This window comes from Arachis hypogaea, chromosome 20 (assembly GCF_003086295.3).
Source record: "Arachis hypogaea cultivar Tifrunner chromosome 20, arahy.Tifrunner.gnm2.J5K5, whole genome shotgun sequence".
Classification (NCBI taxonomy): Eukaryota; Viridiplantae; Streptophyta; class Magnoliopsida; order Fabales; family Fabaceae; genus Arachis; species Arachis hypogaea.
In genome coordinates, this window is record NC_092055.1 from 144,702,211 (window position 1) to 144,725,933 (window position 23,723).

Here is a 23,723-nt window from a genome sequence, read left to right on the forward strand (position 1 = left end):
CAAAGTTGTATAGTTTATTAATTAATTAATTAATTAATGAAGTTGTTTAAGTCGGGCCAAGAAAAGGGGAAGAAGAAACAAGAATATCGTATCTTGGTGGGGTCCATATCATTGTTTATTAATTATTATGCAGCGCGTGTAACCCATTGCTTCTGTTTCAATATCAATGATTCTTTTTTGGCCGTAAACAGGTGTAAGCGAGGTGTCTGATTTCAAAGTCCACAAAGGAGCATCGTCAATGGTAATGCATCTCAAGTGTTTTCATTTGCAAGCCTCAGGAGTTTATTTAGATGCTCTCCTTTTTTCGTTTCAATTCCTTTGACTCATGCATGCCTTTTATCACATTCATACACTATTATGGATAAGTTTCATGTTCCGTTATTATGGTCATCACGTATTTCCATCACTTGTGGAACGGATATTCATGTGATATCATCTTAAGAGATCTCCACTTTGCATTTCATCAGGTTACACCTTCCCGATACATGGGCCATGGTAAAGCTTTCGTTTTTGTCCCCTTCAATTTCACAATGAATTTCCATTTTTTTACCTTGTCATTTCATTTCATTTCATTTCATTTCATTTCATGCCTCTGCTAGTTTATTCTTGTGACAATGGATGTTGTTTGGAAACAGCATTATTTTTTGGTCCTCATTGGTTTGTTACGAGTTATGACTTTTAAATACAGAACCCGAAATTTCTATATTTATGTGAGTTTGGATCGGTTGTTTGTACACATTCAGTTATTGAACAGTAATTTTTCTTTTATCATTTCTTTCATTGCATAATGAAAAGGCTATTTGTTTCACTGAATGCATTATACGTGGATCACACTATAATAGCATGCTTGTTAGTTCCTTTGAGTTATACTTTCCCATTTGATAAATAACTAGAATGTCATCGTGTTTGAAATCAAAATGCAACATATTTGTTTGAGTATGTGATTGAGCACTGTCAATTGTTTGATATATTGTGTGGGAAAATTACTATTTTACTTTAAAATGACTGTATTGCTTTGTGGAAATCACTTGAGTAAATGTCTTAATTTGAAGAACCTCCAGGCCAAGCATATGCGGGGGAACAATTATAACTGCATTCCTATAACACCCAGATCGAGATTAGAGAGGCTTCTGAGGGAGAGAGAGCTAAGAAAGTCAAACAAGTATTTTGAGGAGACAAGAGATGGCAACAAAGAAGCGGAACAAGTTTATAGTGACTCGTTAACAGAGAGCGACAGTTTTAATTCTCTCAATGAGGAAGACATTTCTGAAGCACTTGCTGTTGCAAAAGTATTTCCAGATAGAAGTCAAAGGCCGGAGGAGCGGCCACGCAAACAACGGTTGTTGGTGGTAGCTAATAGGTTGCCTGTCTCAGCTGTTAGGGAGGGTGAGGACTCATTCCACCTTGAGATCAGTGTTGGCGGCCTAGTCAGTGCACTTTTAGGCAAGAAAAAGTTTGTCATCTCTGCGTTAATTGTTTTATTGTGGTTAATTAATTCTTCTATTATGTATTTACTTCCTACAGCTTTTATTGCCTTTGTTGATGATCTCATACAGGTCATAACAATGATAAGAATCTTTCTAACTTTCTATTGTCAACGTGAAGGTTATATATGAAGCTTTTTGTCTTTTTCTCTGTTGAAGGTGTAAAGGAGTTTGAAACTAGATGGATTGGGTGGGCTGGTGTGAATGTATCTGATGGTGTTGGGCAGAAAGCATTGACTAAAGCTTTAGCTGAAATGGTAATGAATTTCTCTCTCTCTCTCTCTCTCTCTCTCTCTCTCTCTCTCTCTCTCTCTCTCTCTCTCTCTCTCTCTCTCTCTCTCTCTCTCTCTCTCTCACACACACACACACACACACACACACACACACACACACACACATTGAATTTTCTTAAATTTATAATTCTCGAGGATGAGAAAATACTCGATATCTTAATGTGTCATCCTCCTAATTATGCATTGTCAACTGCAGAGATGCATTCCAGTTTTTCTTGATGAGCAGATTGTGAATCAATACTATAACGGTTACTGCAACAACATCTTATGGCCTCTTTTTCATTATCTTGGGCTTCCACAAGAAGACAGACTTGCTACCACTCGCAGCTTCCAATCTCAATTTGATGCATATAAGAAGGCAAACCAGATGTTTGCTGATGTAGTAAATAGGTACTATAAGGAAGGAGATGTTGTTTGGTGCCATGATTACCATCTAATGTTCCTTCCAAAATGTTTAAAAGAATACAATGACAAAATGAAAGTTGGCTGGTTTCTTCATACTCCCTTTCCTTCCTCGGAAATTCATAGGACTCTGCCATCAAGAACAGAGCTATTGAGATCTGTACTTGCTGCTGACTTGGTGGGGTAAGTTATTTTTGCATCTCAGTGTTGTCAAATTTTTGTTATTTACTAGTTTTCTGAAGGCAATGAAGCAAAAATGTCAAAACAAAATTAATTAAACTTTCTTATCTATTTATTACTTGAGGCTGTGTATCTTATGACTTCCAAGACCCATGTCTTTCTATTGTGATTTTAATATTTGCATCTGCCTGCATCCCAGATTCCATACTTATGATTATGCCAGACATTTTGTAAGTGCTTGTACTCGCATTCTTGGGCTTGAAGGGACACCTGAAGGAGTAGAAGATCAAGGGAAGCTAACTCGTGTGGCTGCGGTAAAAATTCTTATGTTTTCTATCTTTTCTATACATCTCACAGCATAGCTAGAATATCATCTATTCTGCAGAATGTTCACCTGCATTAAATAAATACAAATGAATATGTACTCATTAATTTCCTTCTCATGATGAACTTTTTTATTTTTTGGGAGTTTGGAAATTCAGTTTCCTATTGGGATTGATTCTGATCGGTTTATTCGAGCCCTTGAACTCCCTGAAGTCCAGGAGCACATGAAAGAACTGAAAGAAAGATTTGCAGGCAGAAAGGTGAGAGCTTTATATGCCAAAAATAGTTTGGAGTTGTTGCAACCATTCCTTGATTTCCATGTTTGCTTTGCTGATAAATGTGCATAATTTGAATAACTTTATGTTATAATCTAATAATCAGGTAATGTTGGGCGTTGATCGTCTTGATATGATAAAAGGAATTCCGCAGAAGATATTGGCATTTGAAAAGTTCCTTGAGGAGAACCCACGCTGGCGTGATAAAGTTGTCTTGTTGCAAATTGCTGTACCAACTAGGACAAATGTTCCTGATTGTATGTTTCTTCTTTAGGCATGTTAGTTATTACTTGAATCGTATTTATCAATTAATTTATATTTTTACTCTTTAGATACATATATACATGCATTTTTGTTTTAATTTGCTTGTCATCTTATTTTATTTGTTGCCACTTATATTTTATGGTTCAGATACTGTTCACATTTGGAGTTTCTTTAGGTCATTTTGTCATATTCTCTAAAAAGAGTAAGAATTGGATTCAACTTCTGTAGGCTGAGGCAATGTTGCCTATCATACCGTATGATTTTTAATAAACATTAACAACAAATAATTCATTATTTTTAAAAGGCATTGCTCTCTTTGGTCACTTTTGTGATCTTAATTGGTTACAATTTTTCTGTCTAAAATTATGTTATATCCTGTTTTTACATATTGGGCCTATTTGGTTGTTGTTTATCATTCTTCTTTCCATTCTACCTTTCTTGTTTCCTGTTATCAGTTTTCCTTCACAAAATTATGAAGACATGTGATACAGTAAATGTAAACTGGAAATGAACAAAAAGTCCTTCTATTTTCCTTTCTTTTTCCTCTTGTATCTTCTTCTTCTTGGCATACCAGTATCTTCTTTATCTGTATTAATTAAGATTTTTTACTGAATGCTTTGACAGATCAAAAGCTTACAAGTCAGGTGCATGAGATTGTTGGCCGCATCAATGGAAGATTTGGAACCCTTACGGCTGTTCCAATACACCATCTGGTTAGTCTTATGAGATCTCTTCTTACAAGCTTTTATAGTACGCGATCAATTAGTCTTTTCACAATTCCATCATTAGAAAACCACTCTTCCTTAAAATTCAAATATAATTTATTGGACAATTTTCAAACAATTATTCTATCTGTTATTTGCACACACTGCTCATGCATTTTGACTTGTTTTATTCTCTTTATTTGCACACAGTATTTATAGCAAAGTCTTGCATTTTCTTTTTTTGAGAACATAAAGCTGCTGTTATTTAGCAGATCATGTGAAGATTTCTGAACCATCTATTTCTGTTGTTACAGGATCGATCACTTGACTTCTATGCATTATGTGCACTTTATGCTGTTACTGGTACTCATTTTCTGCAATAACATACAAGATTTATCCCATGTTGTCCTTATTTTTTCTAAGTTATTTATTTATTTATTTTAGCAAGCAGTATGATATCTAGATGCTAAAACCTAAAAGATCCAAATTTGAAAATAAATTTCATTATCTTGAGAAAATCTTTCTCTTCTCATAATATATTGTATCTTGTCGCTAACACATAGAACCTATTAATATTTAATATTTTTTGTACTGAATTCATCAAGAATTAAAAGATAACTTCAGTGCAACAAGTTCATATTTGTTTGAAATATTTTGAACAAGACCTCTAAAACTAAGGAAATAATTGCATGGTAAATAAAGAGGAAAAAGAATAAAAATTTGCAGAAAGGGATCACATAATATACTTCCTGTCATACAAATGCAAGGGTTTTTGGTTCTCCTTTTTCTTTATTTATGCATTTAAGAATTTGGGTTCTATATTGAATCAGGTTCAGTGTATATATGTTATATTTGAAATTTATTCATGTTTCTCTACTTAAAAGATGGTTTTGACATTTTTCAATCACTATTATGTAGTGACAGTTATCCTAATTAGTTTAATATAAAGATTGAGCATCAATGATATGTATCAGTATCATTCTGACTAACATGTCGTATAGATGTAGCACTTGTTACATCTCTAAGGGATGGAATGAATCTTGTCAGCTATGAATTCGTTGCATGTCAAGCTTCCAAGAAAGGGGTTCTCATTTTAAGTGAGGTAATTTATGTTTTTAAATGAAGCATGACACATTTATCCTATGTGAATTCTCATAAAGAAGGGTTTATTTGATTTTTATTATAACATAATTAGGTCACTAATCCTTCAGTACCATTCGAATAATTTTGAATTCTTTATTGGCTATCAGTTTGCAGGTGCTGCACAGTCTCTTGGTGCTGGTGCTATCTTGGTAAATCCATGGAATGTCACAGAGGTTGCTGCTTCTATTGGTTATGCACTGGATATGCCAGCCGATGAAAGAGAAAAACGGCATCTAGTTAACTTCAAGCACGTGACAACTCACACTTCACAAGAATGGGCAGCAACTTTTGTGAGGTTTTAACCTTTAACAATGCATTTATTTTCTTGAATCAATTCTCTTTTGTTCTTCATTTTCCTTCTAAATCCGCTTTCCTACCCGCAATAGAAAAAATGAAGTGGAAAAGTCACAGATGCCAACATTTGATACCTTGAAGTTGCTAATAACCTACTTTCTATACTGTTTTGATGAAGACAATGGTCTAATGCATTACAGCAAAAGTTGGAAGTTTCTTATTTTTAGATGCATGCATTATTAAATGTAAGAAGCAAATAAGTTGGAAGTATTTGACCTGAACTAGTGTTCAAGACCACTTCTTTTGCATTGAATCTTTATTCATCCTAGCTCACTTTTTCTTTACTCAGTGAACTGAATGATACGATTGTCGAAGCGCAGCTTAGGACAAGACAAGTTCCACCATTACTTCCCAAGGAAGTGGCAGTTGATTGTTACTCAAAATCTAATAACCGATTAATTATACTGGTAGGCTGTTAGATCACCCAACACTAATCACTTCCAGAATTTTCACCCTATTTTGTGCAATATATTTTATGCTTGAATTTGCTATTAGAAATCAACTTGATTCACAAATATAAGTGCACTGCATATGTTAAGAGATATAGACATCAGAACACATCTGCTTCCACTTGTCTTTTGTAAAGTTGAGAAAACTTGCTTTTGATAAGTTATTTTTGATATCCTTGTGAGATACTTTTCAGCAGCATACCATTTTGCTTTACTGCAGGGTTTCAATGCCACTTTGACAGAACCAGTGGATGCCCTTGGAAGGGGTGGTCAAATTAGAGAAATGGAACTTAAATTGCACCCAAATATAAAGAAGCCTTTAAAGAAGTTGTCTGATGATCCAAAGACAACAATTGTTGTTCTGAGTGGGAGTGATCGAACTGTCCTGGACAAAGTATTCTCCAGAATATTTCATCTGTTTTAGGATTATCAGCAGCAACATTTGTTTGTGGACTAACTACATTTTTCTACAGAATTTCAGGGAATACAATATGTGGTTAGCAGCAGAAAATGGGATGTTTCTACGGCATACTTCAGGTGAATGGATGACAACCATGCCTGAAAATTTACATATGGATTGGGTTGATAGCGTAAAGGTATATTGGATCACAAAACTAAATTTTATATTTTTTATTCCAAGTTTGATTTTTCATAACTATATAAAAAAAAATGCAGCATGTTTTTGAGTATTTTACCGAAAGAACTCCGCGGTCTCATTTTGAGCTTCGTGAGACTTCAGTTGTATGGAATTACAAGTATGCAGGTATGTCAGTAACCTGGCCTTCTTCCCTTTTCAATTTCAACTTACTGATTTTCTTCAAACAATATATTTATGCTGACAAGAATCATCTCTCTACCCCTTCCGTGGAGATTGAGTGCCTCTAATGGTTAAATTTCTAATTTCTTTTGTCTATGAATGTCAGATATTGAGTTTGGAAGGCTTCAAGCAAGAGATCTGCTTCAGCATCTTTGGACAGGACCGATATCCAATGCATCTCTTGACGTTGTCCAAGGTGGTCGATCTGTTGAGGTCAGGGCAATTGGTGTCTCAAAGGTACAAAATTCCGTTGGTTAGTGGGACTCCCTTCTAGCTTTCTCTGTTCTGAGGCCTTATTTCTCTCGGTACTCATTTTTTGCTTTCCAACTTTGATATAGGGAGCAGCTATTGATCGCATCTTAGGAGAGATCGTTCATGACAAAGGAATGAAGGCTCCAATTGATTATGTCTTATGCATCGGGCACTTTCTAGCAAAGGTGCTTGTTATTTGATGTTTCTGTCATTAGTTGTGACATTGTGTTTTTGGGATCTATTAGGGTTAATAATTGAGAAGATGAAAAATCATGACTGCAGATTGGTTGCCATAACCAGAAATCTAACATTTTCCATGAAACTGTTTGTTATTCTTGAAATGAGAATCTCTAGGGAAATATTGTTTTGGGATAGATCGAGTTAGGGATAAAATGACATGTGTTATAGCTAATCTAGAAGATTAAAGTCATGAATTACAATCCTTGAAAGAAAATTGATGATTTACAAATTTATTGCTGGAAATAACTATTCTCAGGATGAAGATGTCTATAAATTTTTTGAACCTGAGCTTCCTTGTGAATCATCACCATTAGCACGAGCTATGCCTTCCAATTCTTTAAGGTCATCACCTCTGCTAAAATTTCCAGTCAGCAAAAATGGGTCCAAAGCAGCTCGCTATAAGAAGCAACGTTCAATGTCAACCATAGAAAAGTTAGAAATCGATCATGCAAGGGGCGATCCATGGATACCAACTTATCATGATAGAACATCACTACATGAGGGCTCTTCAGTGCTCGATCTTCAAGGCGATAATTACTTCTCTTGTGCTGTTGCACGCAAGAGATCAAGTGCACGCTACTTACTCAAAACCTCAGATGATGTTGTCAATCTCTTAAGTAACATGGCAGATCATTCATCAACACGATCAACTTAACTGATACCCTTCTCTCACCTTTAACTATCTGTAGGCCAGAAAGTTTTGGAAGCTCTTGTCTTGATATTATGTTTTTCAGGTGATTGCCATACTACCATAATTGTCTGCTAATACCTACTGATGTATCAGTTAAGTCTTCAATCTCTTCATCTCTTGTAACCTGAACTGTTTACCCAATTGAAAGGAGGCAAGGGACCAATAAATTTAAATCTAAGTACAGCATTCTACAAATTGTAGATGACAGTCAGATTTAAGATGGGCAATTGTACGTGAATAGTGAACTTAATAAGATCAAGAGTATGACTATGAATACGAAACAGAAAAGGTTAACATTTGTATTCCATTGTTGGTATGAATAAATGAAAATGATGGACACAGTGATATACTCCGTCATATACAATTACTCAGGAAAATGACCGCATAAACAATTAAAGCTTCCTCTGTTTCAATAATGCTCTTGATTCTTGAGACAAAGTTGATCTTAGATGTGGATATTAAATGAAGGAATACAATGCAAACAATCCAAAAGATAAGAAAAAACGGGTGATTAAATCAGGAATACAATTTACAGTTCCCGATGAAAATGAACTCAATACAGGGCCTGCGCAAGGTAGGATGGTGTTGAAAGGATAACATAATCTTCAATCAAGTTTAGTTCTGCTGGTCTTCCTTTGTTTTGACACGTATGCATATTGTCCGAAATCCACATTTGTTGGCCTGAGGTCAGCAGGTATATATGGAAACAAATCAGCATAAAGTACAAAAGTCAAAGGGACAATTAATTCATACGTTACCTGTTATTGCAACTGTTCCGAACATCTCTTAGAGGAGCACGGAGACCACTGGCACGAGAGCCAGAAGAGCATCTGAAGGATGAGATCACGGAGGCAAATCTTTCTACAGATTTCTCAGCTATTTCTGAATAATGGCCTAGATGGGAAATGTTTACACCGAATTTCTCTTCACCGTTATTATTTTTTCCATCTGGTGTATCAACATTGTGATCAGAGTAACCTAAAAAGGTACATATATATATAGAGGCAAAAAATTAATTGCTGAAATAGCGTGATAATCAATACTACCTCATAATAAATATACTTGTAACAATCACATAAGACAGGATCTCATTGAAATTCAGGAAACAATTCACAGCGTAAAGAATATATAGTTGGCAAAATAAAGGTGCAAGTTACCATTATCATGAGGGGGTGATGTAGGACAAATAGACCTCGGTTGCAAATTTTCCTGGATGAATTAAAACAACCAGTATATTAATATTAATAGCAAACTCTAATAAAAGGAAACAAAATAAAGTTCAAAATGTGAAAACTATACATTTTGAATGTTGTCATTAGGGGAGGTTTTCCTCTTCAAGTCTTTATTCTTCACAAGATTGCCACTTGAATCACCGTCGGATATGGAATTTTTTTTCTCACCAATTAAAGTGCCAGCTTCAGACGGGTGAGCTTGTTTATCATCATAATCATTCTTTTCTACTTTGTTGTGCTGAAAATAAGCACTCCTTACAATTACCTTTCTTGTAACCTCCTTGGTTTTTGACTCAATCGTGTCTTGAACAAGTGTATGCTCATGCTCCTTATGCAACCCCACACAGGGTTTATGAATTGGCTGCCTAACTTGTCGTAGTGCTGTATTTTCAGGACTTCTGTTTCTTTCACCCACCATAGAAACTTAAAACACCCAGAAAATGAAATGAGTATCAACTAACACATGGAGAGGCATAACGGATAACATTTTTGCATCTAAAGGAAATTAACAAGTCTATATACATACCATGAGATGGAGATTTCATATACTCAAAAAAATTGGTTGCTAAGCTGTTTTCAATCTAAAGAAAGAAAAAAAGAAAGAAAGAAAGGAAGTGATAAGTACATATATTTAAAAGAAATAACTACAGTCTACATATGAACACAGGTTTATAGTTAGGTCAGGCAACTTACAAAGTCATTTGCAGGAGGAGGGCTACTGTCAGGGTCCGAATTCTCGGAGTCAACTAAAGTGGCAGCGGAGTTCTTTGTCTTGCTAGCTGTAGCCTCTGAAGTTTCGTGATCCATAGAATTGACAAAAGAGGAATCAAATGTACCATGATTAGCAGGGGTGGGTTGTACCCGAGGTGCTCTGAAATTCCTTTTTGCTTCAACAGATGCAAAACCTTTTCAAGGTTAAGGAAAACAACTTAAGGAGTAAAAGAAACAGGGTAGAAAATATTAGCATTATGTCGGGGTAAAAAAACATTCGAGCTTAAATTCCACCAGTTTTTTGTACTTTATATAAACTTTGTCGCCCCATCACAACTACTTTGAATTGAATGTTATGTAATCTCATCTATTTTTTTTGAATTGGAAGCCAAAGGATCAGGAAGTATGCCTGTGAGCTACGGGATGGCACCTTGCTTCCAACTGTTTGAAATATGCTAAATTGATTGAAATCCACAAAGAAAGATACTTCAGATAGGAGGATACAAAAATACTTAGTCAAGAGATTCTTTTGCACAGGCAGATCAATCTTTTTCTTCACACTTTCAGAATGAATAGTTTTAAATTGTGAAGTTCCAGCAGTTGCTAACCCGGGATTAAGAATCGCCCCCTGCCAAAGGAAATAAATATCAGCCGAAAGTACCTCCAGACCATTGTTTCTATTTAACACTTCTTGTGCCCATAACAATGTTCATAACAGTATATTGACTGAATATGCTGAGTGATAATAGCGGCTGAAAGTAACATCATTTTTTCCTCATGGAAAACATATAAGGTAATGATTTGCCTCCCTTGTAGTATAAAGTCAGGAAACATCAGATAAGGAAGAAACTAAGGAGTACCTCAAATGGCATTTTGGTAAATGGATCGAGATCTCCTTTTGCTATGCCTTGTGCTATATCTTTTGGCAGTGATGTATACCGGGTTAAGGTATGATTTCAGCGTATCAGATAATTGAATATAACAGAGCAGTGCTATACGGATATAACATGGTAACAGAACCCCTTAAAATTGAAGGATATGGGCCTAAAAAATCTAACTCGTCACCAATATCATCAGGTATATTCGATAAATGAATAACGTTTTCATTAATTGGATCATACACCCGTTGAAAGTGGAAAGTCAATATAGCCTTCCTGAACGACTCTTCGTATAAGGGAGGCACAGAAACACCACTGTATCTCAAGTGCTTAAGAACCTGAAATATTGTCATCAGATTCATGTAGAATTTAAGTAGTTAGGCTTGACTGGCTAGGAGGGTCTAAACTGTAAACATGGGGAAACCAGAACATACTTTTCTTTGTTCTTTTTTTTTTGCCTTCCCAATGAATAATTATGCTGTCAAGTGCATGAGCCGGACTTACCTTGTCATAACTTTTAAATCTTTTAATGATTGCATGAGCTCTTTTCAGGCCCATACCTGGCAAGGACTGAAGATAGTCGCAGCCACTCAAGATACACATTTCGAGAAGCATTTGCCTGTCAAATCCTTCAAAACAAAGCTCCTTATTCTTCTGTAACATGGAGTACCGAAACTCAACTCCTTGTCCAAACTTGTCCATTTTGAAGATAATCTAAATAAAAACAAGTAAGCATATCAAAGTAGGAAGAAAAATAAATCAGTAACACATATAATGTTAAATAAATCAAAGGATAATATACTGACCCTTGGGCATCCAAATGGTATAAGATCAGAATCTTCAGTTATAACTGCATCAACCTGTCCACTAATGGCCAAGAAAGCCATCTGAGCATCAGCCTCATAAGGAGCTACAATATATTGCACATTCTCCTGCCTCAATACCTATGGCATAAAACATTCAGGACAAGAATGTAATTGTTTCTGTTATGTGAACCAAACGCAATATAACAGGAAACTACCTGAATTAGGTCGCGCGCAATGAGAGGTGAAATATCAACAGCTTTCTGGTAGCACTCAAAAGCAGCAGTGTTATTTCCATTTGACTCATGTTCAACAGCTCGTGCAAAATTTTCCTTTCTTACCCTGCGCTTGTTGCAGTGGCAAATTAGGAATAGGATAATGGAAATGTGAGGTTCCTAAGTAGTAAAGATATGAAAGGTACCTGGCACGCTTATTCTCTTGTTCGGCCTTCATGGGTAGAAGTCCACCGTCAAATACAAGAATGGGGTTAATACCAAAATGGCGCAGCAAATTCACTCTATGCATGCAATACTCAATGTGCCTGATATAGATAAGAATCTGAGTGAAACCATATCAATAAATAAATCGCAGAAGCCGTACAGAAAGTGAAGTAAGTGAGTGAGCGACCTGGTTGTGGGAATGTTTTTGCAGAGGTGGGTGCTGCAAGAGAGTGCGCCTTTGTGGAGCCATGAATATGTGTCCACCGCAACACAGCACCCCTCAAGCTCCTTTATGTGAATCGGAGCCATTATCGATTTCAACTGCGGCAACAAACCCTGTATTCCCATTTTGCCCTACCTTCCACTTCCAGCGACACAGAAACAGAAAATGCGAGAGAGAGCGAGAGCCACACTCAGGGACCAAATTAGGCGGGAACGTGAACGTTCTTTGCTTTTGCCTCTCCATTTTCTCCAACTTTCATTCTTTTTCAAATCTGTAATTACTCTTATGCCCTTCTTATTTTTTTTTAAAGAAAAAGATCTCCAACAAAAAATTCACACATTTTTTTCCTTAATGCAATCAATTTTTTTTTTGGTGACGTCTAATGCAATCAAATTTGATTCTTTTCTTTAAGAGCTCATTGGTCACTGACAAAAAAATATTTAACATTTTGTTTGGATAGATAATAAAAAATAAAAAAAATGAGAAAAAAATAAAAAAAAATATTTTATGTGTTGTTTGAATAAAAAATAAATAAATAAATAAAAAATAGAAAAAAGTATCTCTTTGTTTAGATGAAAAGAAAAAAAAATTATAATAAAAAAATATATTAATATCTTTATTTCTTATTTTTTTAATTAATTAAAAAATAAATTAATAATTTATATTTATTTATACATTTTTCTTTTATTTTTATCTCATTCTTGAAAAGAAAATATTTTAATGAATTTCACATTACTTTTTTTATTTTTTATTTTATCCAAACAATAAAAAACTTATATTTTCATCTATTTTTTTATATTTTTTATATTTTTCTAATCCAAACAAAGTGTAAATAAAAATATATTTTAACAAAAATAATAGATAAAAATATGTTAAATAATTTAAAAAAAATTAAATTATCTTATAAAAGAATTTAGTATAAAGTAATTTTAAATATGTCTTTGATTATATAATTTTACGTTAATAAAATAATTATTTGTCACATCTTTGCATAAATAATTATAAAAAAACACATAATTAAACTGTATACAACGCTTTTGCACTCTCAGTCCGTTAAAACTAAAAATAATATTTTTCTTAAACAAAATATATTTTTAAGTGTAAATTTAAGAGTTGTATAAAAGCGAAAAAGCAGATAAAAAAACAAGGCAAGAGGAAGAGTGATATGGGAAGCAGAGATTAACAGCTCTATCTCGCTCGCCGCATAGCGTGGTTGCTCCGATCCACGCAACGCCACCACCCTCTCTCTATCTCTTTCTCTGTACCACTTTCCCTTCTCTGTTTCCTTCACTCCACAACCCTTCTTCTTCATCTTCATTCCCCCCTTAAGGGTTTCCGAAACATCAATTCCTCTATCCTTCGTATAATTTCTTCTCCCTTCCGTTAATGCCGCCTTAGCTGCCGTCATAACCTCTAAACCCTTGCCTTTTCACATGGCTCTTTTTATTCCCTCGAACTCTTAACTCTTTATTGACCCTTCCTCCCCCTTTTCTTACCTACTATTACAGGTACAAAGCGAGCTTAGTTACGTTGAAAGCAAGATTTTTTTATTTGAATTTCAAGGTTTCTCAAATTTGTTCATTTTCTAATTGATGTTCTGTGTGGTTTTGTTGTCGGTAAATAGTATTATATACTAGAACCATGCCTCGTAAGGTAAACTACGGACTCGATTACGACGATGATTATGGCGATGAATATGACGACTATGATGATTATTATGAAGACTATGGTTAGTTCAATATATATGTTCCTTCGGTTTGTTTTGGCGTATTATGCATGTTCTTGCAATTTGAGTATGTCGGGTTCAGCTAGTAACTATTTAGTTATAATTATTTGACATTTCCACATTTTTTTGCCTGCATGTTCAATGCTGTTGGTGGCAGCGACATTAATGTGTTATATCATATGACTTATAATAATTAACAAGGAGAAAAAATCAAACTAAAGGAAGGGTGGCATGAATTAAGCAATTAGTTCCGGTTAAGATCTATAGATTGGTTTATGGAGTGGTTTGTTGAATTATTTTCGGTTTGGAGAAGTCCTAATGTTTTTCTTATCCAACAGGAGAAGTACCTGAAACAAAGCAAGAGACACCGAGACCTCCTGGGGTTTGGCGATGCACCATTTGCACGTATGACAATGATGAGAGTATGACATCTTGTGATATTTGTGGTGTTATACGCCGTGACTTTGTAAACACTGGTACATCCAATATTAAACAAACAGGTAATTCAGTATTCTGATAATTGAAGAATAGAATAGTTTAGTTTACAGCCAGGTTTTTTATTTTGTTTTTTTAATGTCTTTTGGTATGATGAGCATTTCTTTTGCACAGCCTAAGTTATTGTCTGTTCCCCTCGCCTGTATGGCTTATGGTATGGGTGACGACAAAAATGCCTAGGTTCATGCTGTTTTTATATTCAAAGAAGAATCGGAATATCTTGAAGTTTAAAATTTTTAGCTTTTTATCTCTTTGAAAAACAAGTTAATATGTGTACCTTGAAGGCCAAGCATGCTAGTGGATGACGAAAAATTGGAGTGGTTAAGTTTGTTTCTTTCCTCTCAACTATCTAGGATGGTAGGATTAGATGTATGGAGAATTTAAACCATGGATGATCAAGGGTTTCCTGCTTTTGTTAATTAGAAAAGGAAACTCCCATTGTATGGCCATGTCTAAGTACCTTAAGGAGGATGCCTCTCTGATAAAGGAGTGGGCTTTCATTTGTGGATTTTGGTGGAAAGAGAGGGGGAGAGAGGGAGAAGAGAAGAGAAGGGGGGGGGGGGGGGGGGAGCCATAGAATATAACTCATGCCTGCCTTTATACACCCCTGATTGCATAGTGCTAGGTTTTCCACAATGACCATGATATACCTATAACCCATTGAACAATCTCTGTGATGCAGTTGAAGACATAAGCAAAACATCTGGAGCATCCAAGTTGGCCAGGTCTCTTTTTGCTTCATTACCAAAACAGAATCCAAAAGAGGTTGTATTACTTCCCAAGCAGGATGATGGTTTTCAGACAGATGCCAGTAACTTCTGCAAGCATAGGAATGTTCAAGGAGAATTTCATGAATGTCATAAGGCGTTTAATACTAAAAGCCATTCCCATTTAAACATAGGTCTTCCCAAGTCTTGATTCAGGATGTGTGTAGAGTTAGAACAGTTTCTACGATATTTGGGTGTTAAGTAATAGAACTAAAATAAAAGAAGTTTTATTATTTGAAGTATAGTATTTGTTTGATGAGGCATGCTATGTTTACTTCTTGCATCTCCTATCATGAGAGCAAACATTATTTTTTACCCCTTTTCTCTAAGTAGCAGTTATATAGCTCTTTTTTCTTTATATGCAGCTCCTTTCAAGTTTGATGTTCCATCCCCTGATGATGTAGTTTATACTGGTCTACGTTCTTCCAAAACAGCTTCAAAAGGTATCCATCCTTCAACCAGTTTGGTTTGCCTCTAGCAGCTTTAGTCTAAAAAGTATTATTGGAATGCTAGGAAATTATGAACAAAGATTGGGGGTGGGGGGGTGGGGGGAGACAGAAAAACCCCAGCAATCAACACAACACAATCAGAAAACAAAACAGCTTCCTGTAAACATTCTTAGATCACTCCTCACACAAAACATTTGCAAAGAAGGCAATAAAAATACTAAAAAAGGACCTAAAGTAAACACAAAAGAATCAACTGTCCTTATGGCGATACAGGAAAGAAAAAAATAATTATGCCATGTTTCTTCTGTTAACATTGTACTTTCTTGTTCGTAAGTGTTATATTTAATCATTCGTCTTTCTCTTATGCTTGCAGACAAAATTATGAATAATGACCATTCTGTTCAATCAAATGTTGAAAGTTTAGAGAATTTAACATCACTAATGCAAAAGGGTAGGCAGGATAGGTCAGCTGAGAGCAAACTTTCAAAGAAGCCAGCAGTTCATCTGGAAACTAGTGATAAAACTTCAAATGTGAATAAGAAAAATGGTACACTTGATATTCGCTCAAGCAAAGGAAAGGCTGGTAGTTCATCTGCAATGCCTGAAGTCAAAGGTATTGATGCAATTAATTTCTCTTCTATCAAAGAGGGAAAATCCGAAAGTCTTTCCAGCAGTTTCAACAAAATAGCTGTGGACGTAAGATCTGGGATTTCAGATAATACTAACTCTAAGGGATCTCATCCACAAGTTTCTTACAAACCTGAAAAATGGATGCTACCTCAACAAGCTGAAGATACGTTGACTCAGCTGAATCTTGCAATTGTATGTCAATGGACTATTCTTTTGTATGTTTTAGGAAAAATAATATTTGTGGGAACTAATATCTAATGGTTAAATTTGTCAATTTTAGGTTGGACATGTTGATTCTGGGAAATCAACACTCTCAGGTAGGTTACTTCACCTATTGGGACGGATTTCCCAAAAACAAATGCACAAATTTGAAAAGGAGGCCAAAATACAGGTAAGGTCATGGTGAGCTTCATTTTGTAGTCATTAGGCTTGTTACTGATGCACCAGCATCTGTTCCCTTTTTTTGTTGATCAGGGCAAAGGATCCTTTGCTTATGCTTGGGCACTTGATGAAAGCTCTGAAGAAAGGGAAAGGGGAATAACTATGACAGTGGCTGTTGCTTATTTTGACACTAAGAAATATCATGTTGTGGTTCTTGACTCCCCCGGGCATAAAGATTTTGTGCCAAACATGATTTCTGGAGCAACACAGGCTGATGCTGCAATTCTTGTCATAGATGCTTCACGTGGTTCATTTGAAGCTGGTATGGATGGTGGCAAGGGACAAACTAGGGAGCATGCACAACTTATTAGAAGCTTTGGTGTTGACCAGGTTATAGTTGCAGTGAATAAGATGGATACAGTAGCGTATGCCAAAGATCGATTTGATTATATAAGACAGCAGTTGGGAATGTTTCTGCGCACTTGTGGTTTCAAAGATTCTTGTGTGTCATGGATTCCTATGAGTGCAATGGAAAATCAAAATTTGGTCGCATCCCCTTCTGACGCTAGTTTTAAAAGCTGGTACGCCTTCGGATTACTCTGTCTGATCTTGATTTGTCTTGGCAAGCAACAAATTGAGTATGAAAATAAAATGCTGACAGGCACTGAAGCAGCAATACTTGCTCAAATAAATAAATGATTAAACACCTGTACACCCAAAAAAAATGATTAAGTACCAAGTTTTTCTTTGTAATACTTTTTTTTTTAAATCTATTCCCCCTCCTTGATATTATGCAAATTTTAGCGCTGAAAATATAATGATAGATTAATACGTAAAAAAATATTAAATGCCATATGAAATTAAGCTGATTGGCATGATTTTGTGAATTTAGCATTCACCTTTAGTGAGAATAATGAAAAAGCAACAAGTGAGACGAGAAAAAGTAAGTGATCAATCAAACAGATACTCTGGTATTGTATTTTATTTATTTAATTTAGTCAGAAGGCTTATGAATACTGCCATAGCTTGGTAGCATCCTTGGTGTAATTTGGATACTTCCATTCCTCACAATCTAGGCTTGTATTTGGTGTGATAACCTTTTCTTAGCAAGCTACTTTAATTTTACTTTTTCAATTGTATGCCTTAGTTCTAAGAAATTATGGTTGTCAATTGTGAAACAGGTATAACGGACCATATTTGTTAGATGCAATCGACTCACTTCCACCACCTGCTAGAGAATACTCGAAACCGCTGCTAATGCCAATATGTGATGTCATCAAATCACCCACACTTGGACAGGTGTCTGCTTGTGGTAAACTGGAAGCAGGAGCTCTTCGGAGTGGATCAAAGGTATAAAATTGGGTAGTGTTATGGACCTCAGCGGAAAAAAAATGAAGGAACACATCTAATTATCTCTAAATTAGAAGTATTTTGTAGTTATCTGAAACACACTGAATTTCTGCTAGCATGACATGAATTTAAACAATGTTCCTTTCTGTAACTATTTTATAAATTGTAGGTCTTAGTTATGCCTGCAGCCGTCATGGGAACAGTACGCTCAATGGAGCGTGACTCTAATGCCTGCAGTGTTGCAAGGGCCGGAGATAATGTATCTGTAACATTGCAAGGTGTTGATGGAAGTAATGTGATTGCAGGAGGTGTGTTATGCCATCCTGACTTTCCTGTTGCAGTTTCTAATCATTTGGAGTTGAAAGTGCTTGTTTTGGATGGTGCAAGCCCTGTATTGATGGGTTCTCAGGTGTGTGCTATAATAATGATTAGTGATATGGCATATCCTTGCACTTTATTATCCAACTTTTGTTTTTCGTGGGGAAAAAAAGTGAACCATCCTTTTCCATATATGCAGTTGGAGTTTCATATACACCATGCAAAGGAGCCTGCAAGGGTTTCAAGAATATCATCAATACTTGATCCAAAGACTGGTAAGGTGACCAAAAAGTCACCTCGCTGTCTCACTGCAAAGCAAAGTGCAGTAATTGAGGTGAATAAATAACAGAGAACTCCCTAATTCAGTTGGTGTCAATCACTTTAGGGACTCGGAAAACTTGAATGACTTTGCTTGTTTCCTATTTCAGGTAACTTTGCAGGAGCCAGTTTGTGTAGTAGATGTCTCAATTTGTAAAGCTCTTGGCAGGGTATCGCTAAGATCTTCAGGTAGAACAATCGCTGTGGGACTTGTGACGAGAATAATTGAAGAGCTACACTAGTTGGTGTAGGGTTCTTCGCATTATAGTACTCAGCAGCATACTAAATACACTGTTCCAATGACAGGAAACTACGTATTTGTTTGCCATCTAAATCTAGATTATGTTATGCTGGCAGACAACGGGAAACTATATAGAAGTTATGCAAGAATGGTGAAGTTTTTCATGCTTTTCACCAGATAATGTATCATATGATAGCGGCTCGCTCTTGAATACTTTTCGACTTGTGTACAATAGCAATCTAATTATAATGAAGTTGGATGTATTAGCTTTCATTCTTATTCTTCATCTACTTATGTTTCCCGTGATTTGCATTTTGGATTATACACAAAAAAGCATACAGGTATAAACATAGTAGTGTGTTATAGACGTATATTCAAATTTTGAAATTAACAGTAAAATCATAGCAGCAAATATATATATTTGACTATTTGACGATGGGTGTGAATGTGGGATCGAAGCCGAAATTGTGTTTTTTTCTTCCTTTTTTTTAAATGCTGATTGAATAAAGCTGTAAATAAGAATTTAATTGTTTATTGTCATATTAGTAGAAATAATTAATTTTTAAATTTATTATTTGAAAAATGATCTAAATTATAAATTTGATTAAATAACTATTACTCTATTAGTAAATCAGCTGTAAGATAATTCAAGCTTGGCCCAACCATTATTATTTATGGTTATGGACCTCAAGAATAGATCCACAGTCAATCAATTAATTTCAAACGGACCATGAAAATAGAAATTTTCTATTTACAAACAGTTTAATGTACTCTTTAGTCACTTGTAATTAAGCTTAATTTTTTTAAAAATATTAACATATATAATCTAATTCTCTTTTTACGGGTACAATCTAGACTTAATTAATCAAACTAAAAAACAAGTAATCAACCAAAGTCCAAATATTACAAGAAAAAACAGTAATAGTGACAGACTCTCGAATGATTAGACATCTTTATTTTAGAAGACAAATGAATGGCTTCATAATTATCCCTTTTCAGTAACAACTCATAATTTGGATGAATCAAACACTTGCTATACACATGAGGAGAAGGGAGAAGTGCAGAAGATTTCGAAATTCTTCTATGCTTTTTGGCTTTTCTCGGGTTTGATCAAGATGTTATTGTTCCCTGTGAGTGTCTATGAAGTTGCAGGTACAATAATTTATATTGTTTCTATATTGCAGGAAACATCTTTGCTTTTGCATTATTTGTTTCCCCTTTGTAAGTTGCCTAGCTAGAACTCAAAACTTTAATGAGAAGCATTATTTGACATGAGAGAATCAAGTGTTTATATCATTTTCTTGATTATGTTCAGACCAACTTTCAAGAGAATTATCAGAAATGCTTCAACAGAACAATTTTCAGGATTGCCTTATGTATATGGCTTCTTGATTTGCTTCAACAGAACAACTTTGTGATTGTTGTTGTTAGTATGAGATTCTTTGATCCTCATGGTTGCCAGTTATTTCCATGTTTGTAAGTCCAATCATCTCCAATGTTTATTAACTTGCTGCTTAGCAAATATTCCAAGACAATGCAATCTTATCTTTTATGGTTGATGCATGACAGAATAGCGTTGAATACATGCCATTTTATCTGTCACTTGCATCCTTCTTAATGAGCCTCTCACTTTCTGCCTATGGAGTGCTCAAGGATGATCCTTTCATTTATGTAAGCTTTTTGTTTCTTGAAATTAAAAGTTTAAAACCATCTAAATCATTAACTTCTTATGTACTTGCAGCAGTTTGAACTTTTAGATATAGAGTAACTATATAATTTCTAAGGTTAAGACGAGAAATCAGTCGAGTCAAATATTTATTAGAAAGTAGATTATTTCGTATGAAAATTTCACATGATTTTATCACATTAATGTATAGATATTTTTGTGTTTGGTGTTTGGTACCGCCTTAACTAAAATATCAAAACGTGACACGTTGACAAAGTCATATGAAATTATCCATTTTTATATACACTTGTTATTATCACGTATAGGAAAATCACAATTAAAAAAAAAAGGAAAAACTGAATTTTGTATCAGCACAATATATCCTAAACTCATACTAACAAAACATTGTTGTTGCATTTGAATCTCTTAACAGATCCCAAATGGCATTGGAACATTTTTACTGCTCCCATACACTGTGAATGCATACTTTATTTTAATTTTACATTCTTTCATTGATTTAAGTTAATGATTTAATTTTGTACTATGTTACACAATAGCTGAATGTAACTATGTAAATGCAGCTACAAAAGACAACATGAATAGCCAATTAGAGATATAAATTATTTTTAATCGAATTTACTAATAGTTGCTAATTATGTGAGTATATTTTAGTGAAAGCTTTGGGATCATTTTAATGTTCATTGTCAATTAAGTACTATACCTTTTTGTGATGGTCTTAGTGAACTTTATCTTTCATTGTAATCCTGTTATGCTTCACATAATGGCAGAGAAGCATGATTGGTGTATAATGAACAATTCTTGTTAAGTGATATGTTTAATACTTGGTAATTATTTTTGTTCTTTTTTAATGAATGTTAGGATATAAAGCTTTTTTTTTACTTTAATGTTTTGCTAACATTTGTATTGGTTCTGATTTTTTCTGATGCCATCATTGAATAATTTCGATTCATTTCTTAGTTTATTTGAATTTCATTTGGATTTAGAAATGAATTTGATGTGTTTTTGTTGATGATTGAGTCTTTTTGACTGCTTGTTCAAATTTGAACTAATTTCAGTTCATTTGTGAATTAACTGAGGTTCACTTGATGCTTGTTGAGTCTGCAGCGGAATTTTGACTTCTAATATAGTAATATGAAATTGAACATTACTCACAATAATACACTCGTTGTATAATTATTAAAGAGAAAAAAAAGAAAATGAATAATTGCTATGGATGTGAATTCCTTTAATTTTAATTGAATTGAATACATTTTGATTTCACTCATTTATATAGTTTTCTAACTTCTATAAATAACAAGAGAGCATACTATAAAATAGTTTCCTATAAAAGTTCCTTAACTATCCACCATTTTCTCTCTTCCATCCTTTGTCTACCTCCCTTTGTTTTCTCTCTGCCTTTCTTTTTATTCTCACAACGCTGTTGTTAAGTATTGACCAAATTTTTTATTCCTTACAATCAAAATGACAAAAAAAAAACCATCTCAAAAAAGAAAAGCCACTTTACAATGTAAGCATATACACATTAAATCAACTCTATTTTTGTATTATAAATATATCATATAACATAATTTTTCAAATCCTTGTAAAAAACTCACAATTTGAGATGTTCAATGAGAATGATAGCTGACCGCTGACGTATTCGCCAACATGAATGATCGAAAGAAAGCTATCGTCGAGGAAATGAGATGTGATGCACTGAGACATATCCCATCATTGAATGTTTCGCACAAGCTCTCGAGGGAATTGATACTTTTCTTCGAACTCTAAAGGATTCTTGGAGACAGGCTATGAGAAAATCTACGTAACCCCTACCAAGATAAAAAGACGCACTGGGCTAAAATTCAATTTGTCTTGAAAGTCATTTCAACCTGGGACATATTGTCCATCAACAACATACCTGAACTGCAAATGAATCGAAATATTATTATAATAACACCATTGTATAATAACAAATGAACTGAAATTTGTGCATTCTATAAATTCAAAAACTCTTGTATTCTATCCAAATTCAAATTCATAAATAACACTGATTTTAGCAAAGAAGAATACAGTTATTCATTATTGCTTTATTCAATTGTATTAGATTCTATTATGTTCAATTTCTCTTGAAAGTCATCCCAACATTTGGAATAAATTGTTCATCGACAACATACCTGAATTACAAATGAATTGAAATATTATTATAACAACACCATTGTGTAAGATAGACTGATTGAGTGGTGTGAAAGTTTGACAAGGAAGATGTTTATACCACTAACTCATTTGTGCATGTTTTGTAGGAACAGACTATGACAGATGATATCCTTACCTACAAGTTCACAAATGGAATTTGGAAAGGACTGGTGCCCTCTAGAGTTGAGTTATTTATTTGGTTTGTGCTAGTAGGTTGAGTTAATACAAAGGAGCGGTTGAGTAGGTTTGGCATCATTGCTCAGAATGATAATACTTGTGTGATGTGCAATAAGGAAGTTGAATCTGTCCAACACTTTGTTACGTGTGAGTTTGCGTGGCAAGTCTGGTGTGCGTGGTTCGCTCATGTGGGTCGGGCATGGTGCATTCCGGGGTCCATAAGAGAACTCTTTGAGAGCTGGAGGACGATGCCTATGAGAAAAGACGAGCGTAAAACATGGTTAATGGGTTTTTTTCTCAGTTATATGGAACATCTGACTGTGTAGAAATGAACTCATTTTTCAGAATAAGACAATGGTCATGGTGGATTGCATTGCTAGATCGCTCTGTAGTTCGAGGGAATGGTGTGAAACTAACTCATGTTGTTGATGGTTATGCCATAGATGACATATGAGTTACTTTGTTTCTTTATTGTTATATACTCCACCGAGTGTGTTGAGCTTGTTTGTCTTTCAAAAGAAAAAAAAAACATCATTGTGTAATAACAAGTGAACTAAAAACTGTGCATTCTATTTAAATTCAAATTCATAAACAGCACTGATTTTAGCAAAGAAGAATGGAATTATTCATTATCACTTTATTCAATTGAATGAGATTCTATTTCATTCCATTCAATTCAAAATTGTCGAATAATGAAACTAGATAAAATTAAGAATGATCCAAACCTTGTTCACTTAATTCGATTCAAAAGAATAATTCAAATCGTCCTCATTCAACTTACTTGAACTTGAATCATTCATTATTTTGGAACACGCAAAACCTAAACAATTTTAACTACACTGTTCGATTCGAA

At 34.6% G+C, this 23,723-nt stretch overlaps 3 protein-coding genes and 1 long non-coding RNA gene across 6 annotated transcripts; 3 read left to right on the plus strand and 1 right to left on the minus strand.

Moving 5' to 3' along the window:
• The first annotated feature begins 291 nt into the window (after positions 1-291).
• LOC112735007 (alpha,alpha-trehalose-phosphate synthase [UDP-forming] 1-like) lies at positions 292-8,179 on the plus strand. Its single transcript, XM_072230026.1, has 18 exons — positions 292-495; positions 1,062-1,443; positions 1,644-1,741; positions 1,974-2,362; positions 2,559-2,673; positions 2,842-2,943; positions 3,065-3,215; positions 3,847-3,935; positions 4,241-4,289; positions 4,928-5,028; positions 5,177-5,364; positions 5,713-5,830; positions 6,093-6,266; positions 6,346-6,468; positions 6,548-6,635; positions 6,796-6,926; positions 7,028-7,126; positions 7,438-8,179. The coding sequence occupies exons 1-18, from the start codon at positions 493-495 to the stop codon at positions 7,834-7,836; spliced, it is 2,799 nt and encodes a 932-aa protein (XP_072086127.1). The 5' UTR covers positions 292-492; the 3' UTR covers positions 7,837-8,179.
• Positions 8,180-8,626: 447 nt separating this feature from the next.
• On the minus strand, positions 8,627-12,731 carry LOC112735008 (exonuclease 1). The gene is made up of 13 exons (XM_029291868.2): positions 12,124-12,731; positions 11,918-12,037; positions 11,715-11,838; positions 11,500-11,637; positions 11,198-11,407; positions 10,856-11,031; positions 10,676-10,748; positions 10,320-10,443; positions 9,798-10,009; positions 9,631-9,685; positions 9,172-9,527; positions 9,030-9,081; positions 8,627-8,850 (listed from the first exon to the last, which is right to left on the minus strand). The coding sequence occupies exons 1-13, from the start codon at positions 12,282-12,284 to the stop codon at positions 8,627-8,629; spliced, it is 2,025 nt and encodes a 674-aa protein (XP_029147701.1). The 5' UTR covers positions 12,285-12,731.
• A 519-nt stretch (positions 12,732-13,250) lies between these two features.
• Positions 13,251-19,107, plus strand: LOC112735010 (uncharacterized). Of its 2 annotated transcripts, XM_025784561.2 has the most exons (12): positions 13,251-13,667; positions 13,784-13,888; positions 14,224-14,385; positions 15,063-15,281; positions 15,513-15,590; positions 15,970-16,418; positions 16,507-16,617; positions 16,701-17,188; positions 17,789-17,957; positions 18,127-18,366; positions 18,475-18,609; positions 18,704-19,107. In XM_025784561.2, exons 2-12 carry the CDS (start codon positions 13,801-13,803, stop codon positions 18,833-18,835), a joined length of 2,271 nt encoding a protein of 756 aa, XP_025640346.1. In that variant the 5' UTR covers positions 13,251-13,667; positions 13,784-13,800; the 3' UTR covers positions 18,836-19,107. The 2 variants fall into 2 exon arrangements, with proteins under 2 accessions (XP_025640346.1, XP_025640348.1); XM_025784563.2 differs by lacking the exon at positions 15,063-15,281.
• A 428-nt stretch (positions 19,108-19,535) lies between these two features.
• LOC140182649 (uncharacterized) lies at positions 19,536-23,481 on the plus strand. Of its 2 annotated transcripts, none has more exons than XR_011878627.1 (4): positions 19,536-19,986; positions 20,150-20,310; positions 20,404-20,505; positions 22,801-23,481. It is a non-coding gene; the product is annotated as an uncharacterized lncRNA (long non-coding RNA). The 2 variants fall into 2 exon arrangements; XR_011878626.1 differs by lacking the exon at positions 22,801-23,481 and adding an exon at positions 20,934-21,344.
• Positions 23,482-23,723: the final 242 nt, after the last annotated feature.

What these genes read in the sequence shown, in the direction of transcription:
- LOC112735007 (XM_072230026.1), top strand. An exon ending in AAAGATTTGCAGGCAGAAAG is followed by an intron (nt 2,944 to 3,064) that starts GTGAGAGCTTTA and finishes TCTAATAATCAG; the next exon opens with GTAATGTTGGGCGTTGATCG. An exon ending in GGGCAATTGGTGTCTCAAAG is followed by an intron (nt 6,927 to 7,027) that starts GTACAAAATTCC and finishes ACTTTGATATAG; the next exon opens with GGAGCAGCTATTGATCGCAT.
- LOC112735008 (XM_029291868.2), bottom strand. Translation starts at nt 12,284, where the DNA reads ATGGGAATACAGGGTTTGTTGCCGCAGTTGAAATCGATAATGGCTCCG. An exon ending in CAAGAGAATAAGCGTGCCAG is followed by an intron (nt 11,839 to 11,917) that starts GTACCTTTCATA and finishes CAACAAGCGCAG; the next exon opens with GGTAAGAAAGGAAAATTTTG. An exon ending in CTCCTCCTGCAAATGACTTT is followed by an intron (nt 9,686 to 9,797) that starts GTAAGTTGCCTG and finishes TTCTTTCTTTAG; the next exon opens with ATTGAAAACAGCTTAGCAAC.
- LOC112735010 (XM_025784561.2), top strand. Translation starts at nt 13,801, where the DNA reads ATGCCTCGTAAGGTAAACTACGGACTCGATTACGACGATGATTATGGC. An exon ending in TTCCAAAACAGCTTCAAAAG is followed by an intron (nt 15,591 to 15,969) that starts GTATCCATCCTT and finishes TTATGCTTGCAG; the next exon opens with ACAAAATTATGAATAATGAC. An exon ending in AAAAGGAGGCCAAAATACAG is followed by an intron (nt 16,618 to 16,700) that starts GTAAGGTCATGG and finishes TTTGTTGATCAG; the next exon opens with GGCAAAGGATCCTTTGCTTA.